Raw genomic sequence first — 13,015 nt, 5'->3', positions numbered from 1 at the left:
TCCTCTGTTTGCATCTCTCTCTCTCTCTTAAGTCCAAACGTGCCATGACTTCATCCCCGCTGACCCTTCTCCAATGCTTGACCCCGGACATACGGCGGCGGCACTTCCCCGACCCCACCGACCATGAGCTCCTCGTTGGTCTCGACCTGCTCGTAATCGGGCAGGGCATTGTCGGGGCTGGCCTCGTTCCAGGTGCCCAGGATATCCTCGGGCGGGAGGTTGAGCTCGCGGCCCAGCTGCGCGAACCGCGCCGAGTACTCGCGCAGGGTGTCCTCGCCCTCGCCCAGCCACTCAATCAGCTCGTCGCGCCGCCGCTGCACCTCCTCGCGCGTCGACGTCGACGCCGATACCGAGTTGGGTCCTCCCGTGTACGGCGGCACGTCCGAGGCCGAGTACGCCGGCAGCTCCGGGTCTCCCGCATTGTTGGTGGTGTTGCTGCCCGACGATGCCTCTGCTGTGGATGGTGGCGGCCCGTACGGGTCCGTCGCCGAGTTTGACGTGGCGGCGTGTCCGTACCTCTGCAGCCATAGATTGTGCTCGCGCAGGGCGGCGCGCAAATGGTCCAGCTCCAGCGCCAGCGCGGGAATCAGTCTGCGCAGATCATTGTATGCCGAGCGGTATTCGGATGTGGATGAGGATGAGGCGTCAGCAGCAGCATCAGGCTCGGGCGCTGACGAGGCCGGTCTGTCTGGGGCCATGGTGTCTGATGTCTCAAAACTCCCGGTTGGGCCTGAGAGGAAACTCTTGTCCAGGTGTCCGAGGTTTTGTTACAGACGCAGGTCAATAAATAGGCATGTAATCCTCGTGCGCGATCCTTTTTTTTCTTGAAGAGCAGAATGTATTGGCGAGGCTTTCAAATATTTGGCTTGGCGTAGATGTTGCCGTCGGGTTGCAAATGCGATTTGATTTCATGGTGGGGCAGTGACAAATGGCCACCGTTCAATGTCCAAAGCGGGCGGTGTACCCCGCCATGTACGTCGATCATCTGTTTCAATACTCCCTAGGTTAGGTATTTTCAGTGTATGCAAGATAGGCAGTGTATTGACCAATCAGTACTAACTTATGGGAAAATCATTCTCTTTTTGAGATTGCTAGTCACAGCACAGTAATTTCATATCACTGAAGTGATATTTTTCATTTGCCAAAGATGTATTGCGAACCAGTGATTCCTCGATTTGGCTTATGTTCATACGGAAAGAAACAAAATTTTGGTTGTTGTCCGTTACAGAGTTTATATCGATGATTTGATCGATATGGTTCAAAACTTGATAATGATGCGGTAGTCCTTGCTCTTCACCTGGTAACTCTACGCTTGCAAATAAGCCTCTTGGTGCCCAATCATAAAAATGCACTTTTCTCCCTCGCATGCACAAGCACGGGGAGGTGCCATGTAAGGGCGTCCGCCGATAGTACATCTAATGATGGCGCCAGCATTTTTGCAGCTGCTGCGGGCCTCGTTGCGATCCTTCGATTCGACCACCAGCCTATGTGCACCTTGTGGCATGCTCTGCTCCTTCTCTCCTTTCTCGGCTTTTGACAGGATTTTGACAATGGGTGCGATTTGAACGTATCCATTATTCTGTGCTTGGTCATTAGTATGCCATACATGTCTTGAAATGTGTCTTGACGTGGGTGCATACTTGTCGGTCGGTGGCTTTCTGGGCCAGGATGCAGCCAGCAAGATTGGTCGTGGCAGCGGGGCATGAGGCACTAGATTTGTCCTTATAACCATCCACTAATCTCTGGATGGCGCACTGAAGTGGTGAAAGGTATGAGGATGTGAGAGAAGTATGCTGCCATTGGCAACTGCTGTGTTGCACTGACGGAGGCAGCAAGTACCCCCTTCACAGAGATGCCGGGTAATCTTGTTGAACTCCGTCGCGATTGGGATAGAGCATTGAAAGCATTGCTCTTCAACGAAGAATCCCTAGTAAGTGCAAGCCATCAGCTTGGGTTGATTACGTCCCTGCTCTCTATGCGCACCACCCGTCGCTACCTACTACCGATTGAGTGGCTCAGTGAGCTTGAGGCTACCGGACTGGGCGACGGCCACACGGCGCCACGCTGCTTTTCGATCTAAGATTGACCATTTGACGCAGAGATATTTGGAGCGATATACCTGCAAACTGATTGGCTGATCATACTGTCAATTTGGTCTATGATCGTGATTCAACACGATATTTTGTAATCAACGCCAAGTGCTAATGCAGGCAGCCAGACTACTACTTGCCGCCGATAATGCTGCCCCTTGGTCGTGAAGGAAGGAAGAATAATCTGTTCATAGTTGCCTCCTCATGACAACGCCATCTTCCTTTCCTGATTGATACTTAGGTCTTCGCGTACACTGGCTTCCATTTCTCACTGGCCAATTGCGTCCATGACTGACCTTCTAGTCGTGATTTCCATCTGCTGTACTTGTTTGCGTCACTACAGAAGTATTTAAATGTTTACCTGGGCGGCCAACCTTCTTTCTCTTTCATCACTTTTACGCATCTCACCTCAAACACCAAAACATCCCACAAACACGCCATTACTACCACGACACTACATTGTCTTTCGAAATGACATGATAGGGCCTCCATGGGCGGTCTTAGCTTCAATTAAGCCGACCTTCGCGTCTCAATGTGCCACAGCCCCGAACACGACCGATCAAGATCAAGATTATCGGCCGCTGGGCGGAGGTTGCTCGCCTTGCTGAAGAACGCAAGGTACTCGGTGAGCGTGCTGGTGCGCCGGTCGAAGAATTAAAGAAAGGCGGCGAGGACGCTGAGCAGGGCACTGAACCGGAGGAAGGAGGGGCTGAGTCTAGAGCTCGTTTCGAGACTGTAAGTAGCCAACACGCCCATGCTTCCAGCCCTATCCATCATAGCCTTTGTGTTTTACTTGCACGGTCATATGCTGACATATCCTGTTTCTTGGCAAAGACAGAGGGAGTCCTTTCTTTGGGGGTCGATGACCAAGAGGAGTCCCAGCCATCATACTTCGTGGCCAAGCAAGGAGCCACAAAGACAAGATTCGTAAGTTGCCATAGTGAGCTTTCGTAATTGTGTGTGCTGGTTACTAAGTTTGGTATGAATGTATTAGACAATGCATCACAACACCCGCCGCCGCTCCCCCCCGCCGTCGTATGCCGAGACCATGGAGCAGCTCCCGGCATACAGCCAAGGTACAATGGATCACATCCCCCACGCCCGCGGCCCGGGATGGGTGGAAACCCTGCTGCTGGCCGCAGCATTTTTTTTGAAGAAGAAATTTCTTTCACAAAAAAAAGGGTCCAGTGTTTCTTTTTATATATATTTGTTTATGTTTTGGACAGAGGGTCTTATACTTCGGGGGGAATATGCTAGAGACTGGATTTGGTGACTGGACGTTGACACTAGACATGGAGACTGGGATCGGCAATAACAGCGCATTCTTCTTCTCAGAATATGCAATGTGGGCTATAATTTGGGGTTTGTGTAGCACATCAACTTTTGGAATTGTAAAGTCAACTTCATTATGGGCAATCTACCGATTAATCCTACATCAATCATATTCTTGTATGAACGAGTGACCAAAACGTCTCATCTTGCCTCCTGCGTACCAATGAGCCGTATTATCTTCTCCTTCAAACTATCTTTGACGCCTCTGATAAGTAGCGCCAACCCGCCCCCGAATGGCTTATGCGGTATTCGTACATCTCGCGAAGGCACTGTGCTATCAAAATCTGGGTACAGCAGCCATCCAGCGAGTCAATTTGTCATCCCAAGGGAAAACCGGGTACACCATCCAGGCAATTTGAGGTATCCTACGCAGAAAAGCTAATGGCACATCAGCCAAATGGTTATGCGCATCAACTCCGAAGAAGAGTTCAGGCCAGAAGACTTGACGGATTAGCATAGTTGATGGTGTGATAGCCATGAGGCCAGCGTATCCAACTTGCATTATCGACGATCCCATGTAGATATCGACCAGAAATATGAGGATCCAACGTCCTGAAGCAAGACAGCCCATCAAGAATAAAAAGAATGCATTGGCTTCACATTGCTTGCATGTTGGATCCGGACCAAAAATTTGCAAAGGCATGGCGTTGAGGATATCTTTGGGTATCACAACCAAAACCTAGTGGGAGGAGCTTGGGCTTGTTAGCAATATGCCAGCATCGAGGAGATATGGGTAGAGTACACACTTGTAATTCTGTTTCGTAGGAATTTCTTGCCTGTCCGTGTTTTTAGTATGGGACAAATTTTGCTCCACAGCATCCGTGGTTTGGGATACTTGAAGAAATATGCGTGGGTAAAATTTATTGATTGATGATGTGGCGAAGGGGAGAGAAGGAAAACATCTGTTACTCACCGGTAGTGGGGGCACGATGTTCCTTTTATGCTCACTCCCCATTGGCTTTGGCCGCAGCGCAAGTTTGGGAATGGAGTTTGATATGTAGGGGGTGTAGGGTCAATACTATTATTGTTTCCCCGGGAACGAATAAGGTGCGAACAAAGCACCTTGAAGGCTGCGATAAGTTCGGAGATAGGTATTAGATCAAAGTTCAACACTACTTTCCGGTAGAGAATCCCACCTGAACTTGAAGGCCAGCTCAGAATGGGCAGGACTTGGGAATGGGTTTCAGAGCATTGGCAACGAACAAGGTACAAGGCGAATCTGCCCAAAATCGCATAGACGACTCTTGTCAAGAGGCACGGGTATTAATAGAGCAGTGTAACACGATATAGCGAGATAATTGTCCGAGGATCGGGTCTAGAGAACTTGTAAAATTGTATTGATATGCAGTACGCCATTACAGTGCGGCGCCAAAACCCGTCACCTCTAAAGTGTGTTTGCCCCAGGAGGCAGAACCTTCAGTCACCATAACAACTTCTAGTAAGTCCGTGCAAGTACTTTGAAGACACTCATTCAATGCTCTCGATTGGGCTAAAGGCTGTGATCTTTCCAATCATGGCAGACAGTTCATCCGACATGATGGGACTTTCAGGTCTTGCATAGCCTTCGGCAAAAGGAAGCCTTTCTTGCTCTGTGAGATGTGTCAGTTTGGCTGCGCATTGCCCTGTTTCGTGTTTCCATGTAACATGGCCGGAGTACAAATGGCTTACCAAAGAAGACCTTGACCCATTTGGTTGGAGCGTTTCCTTCCACTCGATCACCAAATGTGATTTCATAAAGTGCCGTTTCTCCCAGCCCAGCCGAAGAGTTGTTGATGGCCTCGTACTCTGGATTGGCCTCCTTTGCCTTGGCAATCCGAGCCGCGCGCGCCAGTGCCGCCGTCTCGAGACTAATGGTGTCATTGGTAAAGAGCGCCGTGGTCTGGGCCCAGACGGTCGCGTTAAAGTGCAGAGCGTCCCCTTCGTAGACATCGTTTCTCGACATGGACCCGTCGTGCTCAATGGCATTGTGCTTGAGCGTGTCGTGCAGGTGGAACGTCGAGCTGTTGCCCGTCGTCGACAGCGACACGGCCGCCTGGGCGGCGCCGGCGAGCGTCGTTGGGTCAATGTTGATGCCGTCGCTTAGTGCTTGAATCAGCGTGTCGGCATCGATGTTGAGACCATCGCGCGGAAGGTATCCATGGTTGGCGAGAGAGTTGAGCATTGGACAAGGTGCGCGGCCTAGATTGATTATCAGTAAGTTGATAGTACAACAAGTTCTCGGCAGTATATGACTTACTATCAGAATCTCCAGGAGCCTGCCATTCGTGACCTTCTGGGTCGGCCAATACGGCACCGACGAAAGCGAGGATCAAAGGGACTGTGATGAACATTTTGGAATATTCTTTCTCTGTTTCTGCTGTTGTTGTAAACCGCTGGTTGTTGGCGATATCTTGGTCCAAGTCGACTATAACAACAGCGATATCTCCGTGTAATTATAGTATCTCCTTAGCGCTCGGCACGAAGCGAGAATAGGTACTTGGCTTGTATAATGCCAGGGAACGATTCCACCAATTACGGAGCCTTGGGCGGCTGCCACGTTCCGGGCTCTAAAAAGAGCCCACAGATCGCCTGCAACCCAAGATGTGAATTATAATAGCCTGTTTCGTTTATACCTGCAAGATAGATACGTGTTCAAGTATTACAGACCGCTGTCTAACTTGAGCCTCGGCCTTGGCACAGAAACCATGAGCATTTTAGAGCTTGAAATGTCTCAGGATACATCATTGTAAGATATTATAATTGGTTGAAAGGATTTCCCTTTATGAAATTCTTTGTTCACCGCTGTTGCAACTGGTCCCGGTTGCCATGTCGAGTCGTTTCTTTTGCGACCTGAAAGACATGCAATGCGGTAGAGCTGGGAGCGCCACCGCACCGGTAGAGCGAACATATGCAGTGACCAGAGCCACAATTAATGTAAATGTCAAGTATTCGATATCAAGTCACAGGAACTCGTTGGGAGATATCAAGTCATGGGCAGCACCAGTCCATTCACAACGTTCTGCTCGCCCTCGTCTCGTGGCGCGCGGCACGGCGTTGCATTGCGACGGACATTACAAGTATCATACGAGAAGCGGCTCATCGACGCGCCATGTGCTGTAAGGAACTATAACCCCTGAGTAGGGCAGATGATCACCAGTCTACTATTCGTGTTGCAGCCGGTATCCAGTTGGAGGATCCCGAAGTCGTCAAGTGCGGCCGCACGTACAATGGTCTTCCAGGGAGACGGCCAATGAGCAAGCAGATATTGCAATCAAATGCAAGAAGAAGCAAAAATGTAACAGTAGCAAGGCTGCAGGTTAAATGAACAAAGTTCCCGGAGCTTTGGGGTGAATGGATCCGCTTGCTATATCCGGCGCGGATCCGTTGCAACGGCAAGATCCCGCGCGCCATCATGCGACGACGTTTTTTTTCCTCATCTTCTTTCTTTTCTTCTAGTCCATGAATCAATATAACGACGGGTTCTTATTATCGTCCGCAGACCCGAGAGTCCGATGCACTATGCGGAGCTATACTACCTGAGTGATTGCAGTTCTATTGGCTTGTGTAACAGATTGTTTATACGACGCGATGGGTCAGAGAGTCCTCTGGACGAGCGGGAAAGATTGACATGTCAAGTAATATATACTTTCGGGTGCCCGAAGATGAAATCGAGCAAACAATCATTTACTCACGTATTCACAAGGTACCTTGTGATTTGAGAGATGCAATTAGGTGGTGTCAGCTTTGGGTGAGGCTGTTCGCCGATTGGATCACGTATCTTGGAGCTTTCTTTCCTCTAGATCGCCTGAATGACCTTTCGGAATGACGAGAGGAAGAGAAGTTTCATCTCATATTTCCACAAGGGCGCATATTCTCACCAGCTTTGGATATATGAGACCTTCCTGGTGGTCAGCACCAAAATGAGTGCTACGCTGGAACGACGACTTGGCATGGGCTATCGAACACTTCACAGACCATGTATAAATGTTGCTCTGGAGACAAATCGATCGCATTAATAAATGCAACACCAAAGTTGAGCTTCCCATGCAATGCTCTTCAAATTCAACAATCCCTTCCAAACATTGGTGGCCGAATGTACAAGTACATAGAAATGCCACGATCCTCCCAAGAATTACATGAATAATGAACAAAATTCAAAGACGCCCCTAGTACCCAGGCGACACATGACTAATCAGTCTGTTGGCTGATCAAGTGATTGAAGTAGATGATCTCTGATCGGGTCCATTACCATACTGTGCCACCCGTAACTATTGCTTGGAAATCAAACCCCAACTAAGCGCGATCATGTTAGAAAAATGGTAGACTTTTGGCATCTGGAAAGTTTTGACGTACTGGCTGCATTGTTCATCAGACATAGGAGACAAAAGCAGTTTTTTTTTTCGCCCATGAAAAGAGAGAAAAAGAAGAAACTGGGTGCCAAATGCTGTCGCCTTGGCTTTCCCTTGAGGAAGAATGACGGTAGGACACCAGTCGACTTTGCTCGTGCTTCGACCCCCTTAGGGGAGTGGCCGATATGGCCGATAAGACCTAGATCCGTAACCCTGCGGGCCAGACACCCTTTGGACAGCAATGGAGAGCAGAGGAGACGTCTCAGACGAAGAGTCCGATGGGAGAGATGATCGGAGAGAAGATATTGCGGACTCCTCATCATTGGACCAATCTGCTTCATAGTCCAGGCCGGGGTATATATCCTCCTCAAAGTCAAGCACGGGGTACACTATTATGTGCAAAAAGACGGAGAAAGCCACCACGAAAGCGACGCTCGTAATGCCCAAGGCCGTGAGAACAATGGCGAGGGGGTCTGGCATGATGGAAGTGTGAATGACAATAAGTATTGCCCGGGAAAATGAGCCAAGAGTGTGAAGAAATGATGATGATGGAGGAACCACGATGCGGGACGTCGAGATGATCTCTTCAGTAAATGTTGCCAGACAAAGTATGGGATTTCCCAGATGGAACGAGACAGGTGCAAGGAGAGGAGAATAAATATCTCTTGGATCAGCCGATGAACATTTTATCGTCAGATCTTTGCCACCAAAAATCTTGAGTAAAACCTAGTTCGAAGCAAGTTCCGGACCGGTTCACAGAGGTGTTCTCCGAACCTGGCAATAAGCTAAACCTACTTTTCGAGAGCAGAATCTGACAAGAAAATACATCTTGGAGCCTTCATCCCGGTGCTTCCCCTTGTATTCCTTGTCAGGCTTCTGTTACGGAGAAGGCAAATCTACCTTGACTAATCATTTTAATATGGCTCCCTAGGTATGAGCACTAGCCAAACAAGATATAAACGTTTCAAGAAAGTTCTTCACTAACGGGGAAAGATGTGTTTCGGGAGGCTTGATAACAATTATTTGGACTGTCCGATCAGTCATCCGGGCCGGCAGGGTAGTATTTGTATTCCCCTTAGGTGTAAATCATGGGAATAGCTTCGAACTTAAAAACATGTGGCGGCCATCGCATAGTGATCGAGCTCGTTGAATTGATGTTGGGATTAGGACGTCTGCTTTTCGTCTCTCCTATGCGCACATTAATTTCTGATGACTCGACTCAACGGAAATACCAAGTCGTGTGTTTTTTCTTGTCTAAGGTACGCAGTCTATGGTATGAAAAATTTCAAACTCTGGCTGGCTGCTTATCAAAATCTTTTCCGAATCGTATTTGAGATCACAGGCTTCCCAAAACGGAAAACAGATTTGAGAGAGCATTTGAATATCTCGATAACCAAGAGTCCGATTCGGACCATAAACCGGATTGAGCCGCGTGAGTAAGCAGAATCGGTTGACACTTGTTCCTGCATTCAATCTACGTAGGCTTGTCTTTTGAGTCACTGCTGCACGTGTGGTCAAACTCAAAAAAGTGCACCCTCCAAACCCTCGCTACCGGATTCGGATCCCTGGTTGTCTGGACAGTGTGGAGAGGGAACGGAGATAGGTATAGGCACAAATAAGCTTCAATTTGAAAGATGGTGTGCCTGCCAAATACGTCAACGGGCGATGCGGAGACCTGGAGGCTGTTCACCCAGCCCATGCGAGATGATATCTATGCACTGGGGACTGCTATCATTTTGATGTTTGGTGAGGCCCAAGTACGAGTAATTGAAGTCACATTGGCATTTTGTCTCCACGAGATACATGCTCAGAGGCATGGACATTAACCCTCCATGATGGCTCAATCCTAGGCCATTACTCACCAGTGATGTTACGCAGTCTTCCCACTTGGTCATTCTTGGTCATTGAGGCCATTCATCAAGGATTGAGTCTGCTGAATGGTTGACCCGAACAGGGAAAAGACAAATAATAAAGAGAGACTGAGAAACCCTAAGACCAAGTCGACTCCAAAAATTGATAGCTAGTAGCATCCCCATTGAGCTTTGGGGTCTCTTGGAATATATTTAATACCTCCCAAATCTATTCCAACATCAATCTGTACCTGCGGCGTGCCCCACCAGCTGGATAGATTATTAAAATCTCCGAAACTTTACTGATCCACTTACACACCCATCCGGGCAGTACTTCCCCAGCCGCAAAAACAAGGACATGATATTGTCAAGCCACAAAAAGACGTCATTTGCCCCGAGTCACTGATTTGCTTTCTCTTTCTCCTCTCTCAATAGACCGGCTAGCGGGCAGGTAAACGAAAACGGGTGCGCCGAGCCCTCAGTGCCAGGCGGCGGATCTCGGTACTCAATCACGCCATCGCCTTTCCGGCACGGCCAGCCGGGCACTAGAACTAGCTGGGCAGGATCTTTCTTTGGGCAGGAGGTATTCGTGCTGGGGACCGGGATCGGGGGGTAAAATGGCAGTGGTACTGTACTATCATTAATCGTCTCGTCTTGGTCTCTTATAAAGGACAGTTTCTCCAGTTTGCTCGCCGATTTGCATGTGCTGAAGGGAGTTTGCCGATATAAAAATCCTTGTCTTCTGATTCTGTTGAGAAGCCAAATCACCATCTTTTTTTCTTTTGACTACAGAAGAGATATACTATAATCAAAATGGCGACGTAAGTACAGTGACAAAACCTTGCGCGCTGAAAGCGGGCGAGCGAAGGAGAAAAAAAAATACCCCTCCATCAAGACACCACAACCCCACCATCACGAACAATGTCTCTCGTGCAAAGCAACACACCAGAATCAGTGATTCTGTATATAGCTGAAGCAGACTGATGGCGATATTGATCACCAAGATGTCAAAACATTCACCCACCTTGATTCCGCGGCTAACACCTTGTTTGCCCCTCCAGCAACATCACATGGCACCCTTCCCTCTCGCGGCGCGAGCGCAATGAGTTCCGCAAGCAGCGCGGCATGACCATCTGGTTCACCGGCCTGAGCGCCTCGGGCAAGTCGACCGTCGCCACGGCCCTCGAGCAGCACCTCCTGCACCTGGGCCTGTCGACGTACCGCCTGGACGGCGACAACGTGCGCTTCGGCCTCAACAAGGACCTGGGCTTCAGCGAAAAGGACCGCAACGAGAACATTCGCCGCATCGCCGAGGTGGCCAAGCTGTTTGCCGACGCCAGCACCATTGCCCTGACCTCGTTCATCTCCCCCTACAAGGCCGACCGCCAGGTCGCCCGCGAGCTGCACGCCGCCCCCGGCCCCGCCGGCGCCGACGACGAGCCCCTCCCCTTTATCGAGGTCTACGTCGACGTCCCCGTCTCCGTCGCCGAGCAGCGCGACCCCAAGGGTCTCTACAAGAAGGCCCGCGCTGGTGAGATCAAGGAGTTCACCGGCATCAGCGCCCCCTACGAGGCCCCCGAGGCCCCCGAGATTGTCATCAAGACCCACGAGAAGAGCGTCGAGGAGTGCGTGCAGCAGATTGTTGAGTGGTTGAACGAGAAGGGCTACATCAAGACCCAGTAAGCGCTTGAACATTGTCGGGGGTCTTTCGATTTAGCATTTGGGTTGTTCATATGTTACTTTAGATAGGTTCGGATATGGATCAATAGATGGCCACCTCTTTTTCATCATGAAATCAAAAACAAGTCTACGACTCTTGGTTAGCGACGTACTTTGTGCTCTGTCAAGTGCCAGAACATCAAAACATGTTTGGAGCACTTTGGGTGGGTACAGTTGCTCGAGCATCACAGAATCAAGGACGTAGCGTGGACAGGTATATGTTCAAGACAGGTCCATTTATAGGTACTACTTAGACCCTGCAATTTCGCATGCTGTCTTCTCCCCCATTTCAAATCTATAGCTCAATCTCATAATACACATATGCCGTGTACTCGTTCTCGCCAAATCCTGCCGCTGCCATCTCCGAAGAAAGTGCCGCATCGTCCTTGGTAATTCTGCCGCGCTTGTCTCGTCCGAATGCATTGCCACCAAGATGAGAGAAGGTCTTATCCAGCGAGTCCTTGACTTTCTGAGATGCTTTGGACGTTGTCACGATCACGTTTGGCGTGTACTCTAGCGGAAGACCGTAACGAAGCACACTCTCGACGAAGACGCGCAGTGCCATCAGGTGAGCCCAGATCATGACGCTCTCCGACCAGCCAGTGCGCGAAAGTCGGAGCGCCTCTCCCCAGACCTTCTTCTCTTCCTTTTGCACACGCTCAAATTCACGCTTCTCCTCCTCCTTACCGCCCTCGACATACTTGTAGGGTCTCGGGGTCCACTTGTTCTCGCGGCACTTTTGCTGGAACTCGCTGCTGTGCTTCTTAAACGTTGTGGTAGCAAACAGGGTGAATTCGTCGTCCTTGGCAACTTCATAAGCGGACCGAGGTACAACCATGGGCGAGATGTTTTCATAGGTCTTTAAGAAGTCTTTCTTGACATTTGTAGGCACGGCGATGAGGTGCGTCTCGAGATACTCGGAGTCCGTGATGAGGACCGACGGGTCCACGATGGGCGTGAGCGACTTGGTGGCCAAGTTGCCAGTCTGCTTTCTTTCAAGAGTCGCCAAGTTGTTCTTGACTCCGTTGTATTGGTTGAGCTTGCCCTTCAGATCGTTATCGATCGTGACCATCTCCTTTTGCAAACTATCAACCAGCTCGGCAATGGGCTTGTCGGCTCGGTATCGTACTTTGTTCCAGGAGAAGCTCCGCAGGTAGTTATCAGTCGGCTCTTTTGCGGCACATATGGTTAACACCGGAGCTCAGCAAGGGAGGGAAAGAAACAAGGAGACATACTGTCATTGACGGTCTTCTGCTGGTTGATCTTATCCTCATTTCCATCCAACAGCGTCTTGAGCGAGTCGGACACGCGGGAGACGAGGCCCTCGCAGGCCGCCTCGAGCTTGGTCAGGTCATCTGCCTGCTGGACAAGGGCGTCGAGGGTGCCGATTTTGAAGTTGGGGATCTGGAAGGGCAGGACGGTTCCGTTGTCGCCAACGGCTGGCTTGAGGCCTTCGCCCGCGTCCTCGGGAAGCGAGATGAAGATGTATTTTGTGGTCATGGCTGCATGATGTTATAGGGATGATTGCCTTGGTCGAGCTGCTGCGGGCTCTCGAAGTGGGAGCGACTGACGTTGATCGGCTGAGTACACGCGCCCCTGTGATTGGCGGGCTAGCTACAAGCTCCCCGCTGAATCCCCCAGTCCATAGCGGGATCGCTCAGGTAGAAACACTCGCTAGTCGTTACGAAAGACCCCA

At 50.1% G+C, this 13,015-nt stretch overlaps 5 protein-coding genes across 5 annotated transcripts; 1 reads left to right on the top strand and 4 right to left on the bottom strand.

Annotated features, from left to right (window-relative positions):
• Positions 1-50: 50 nt before the first annotated feature.
• PFICI_01923 (uncharacterized protein) lies at positions 51-698 on the bottom strand (the record flags this gene model as incomplete). Its single annotated transcript, XM_007830504.1, has 1 exon — positions 51-698. The coding sequence occupies one exon, from the start codon at positions 696-698 to the stop codon at positions 51-53; it is 648 nt and encodes a 215-aa protein (XP_007828695.1).
• Positions 699-4,889: 4,191 nt separating this feature from the next.
• PFICI_01922 (uncharacterized protein) lies at positions 4,890-5,752 on the bottom strand (the record flags this gene model as incomplete). Its single annotated transcript, XM_007830503.1, has 3 exons — positions 4,890-5,011; positions 5,091-5,600; positions 5,659-5,752. The coding sequence occupies 3 exons, from the start codon at positions 5,750-5,752 to the stop codon at positions 4,890-4,892; spliced, it is 726 nt and encodes a 241-aa protein (XP_007828694.1).
• A 2,166-nt stretch (positions 5,753-7,918) lies between these two features.
• On the bottom strand, positions 7,919-8,230 carry PFICI_01921 (uncharacterized protein; the record flags this gene model as incomplete). Its single annotated transcript, XM_007830502.1, has 1 exon — positions 7,919-8,230. The coding sequence occupies one exon, from the start codon at positions 8,228-8,230 to the stop codon at positions 7,919-7,921; it is 312 nt and encodes a 103-aa protein (XP_007828693.1).
• A 2,183-nt stretch (positions 8,231-10,413) lies between these two features.
• PFICI_01920 (Adenylyl-sulfate kinase) lies at positions 10,414-11,283 on the top strand (the record flags this gene model as incomplete). Its single annotated transcript, XM_007830501.1, has 2 exons — positions 10,414-10,421; positions 10,662-11,283. The coding sequence occupies 2 exons, from the start codon at positions 10,414-10,416 to the stop codon at positions 11,281-11,283; spliced, it is 630 nt and encodes a 209-aa protein (XP_007828692.1).
• A 331-nt stretch (positions 11,284-11,614) lies between these two features.
• On the bottom strand, positions 11,615-12,819 carry PFICI_01919 (uncharacterized protein; the record flags this gene model as incomplete). Its single annotated transcript, XM_007830500.1, has 2 exons — positions 11,615-12,489; positions 12,555-12,819. 2 exons carry the CDS (start codon positions 12,817-12,819, stop codon positions 11,615-11,617), a joined length of 1,140 nt encoding a protein of 379 aa, XP_007828691.1.
• Between the last annotated feature and the right edge of the window lie 196 nt (positions 12,820-13,015).

The sequence above is a fragment of the Pestalotiopsis fici genome, assembly GCF_000516985.1.
Source record: "Pestalotiopsis fici W106-1 unplaced genomic scaffold PFICI_Scf_1, whole genome shotgun sequence".
Lineage (NCBI taxonomy): Eukaryota > Fungi > Ascomycota > Sordariomycetes > Amphisphaeriales > Sporocadaceae > Pestalotiopsis > Pestalotiopsis fici.
Note: the sequence above shows the minus strand (reverse complement) of the source record. Positions and strands in the feature narration are given on the sequence as shown.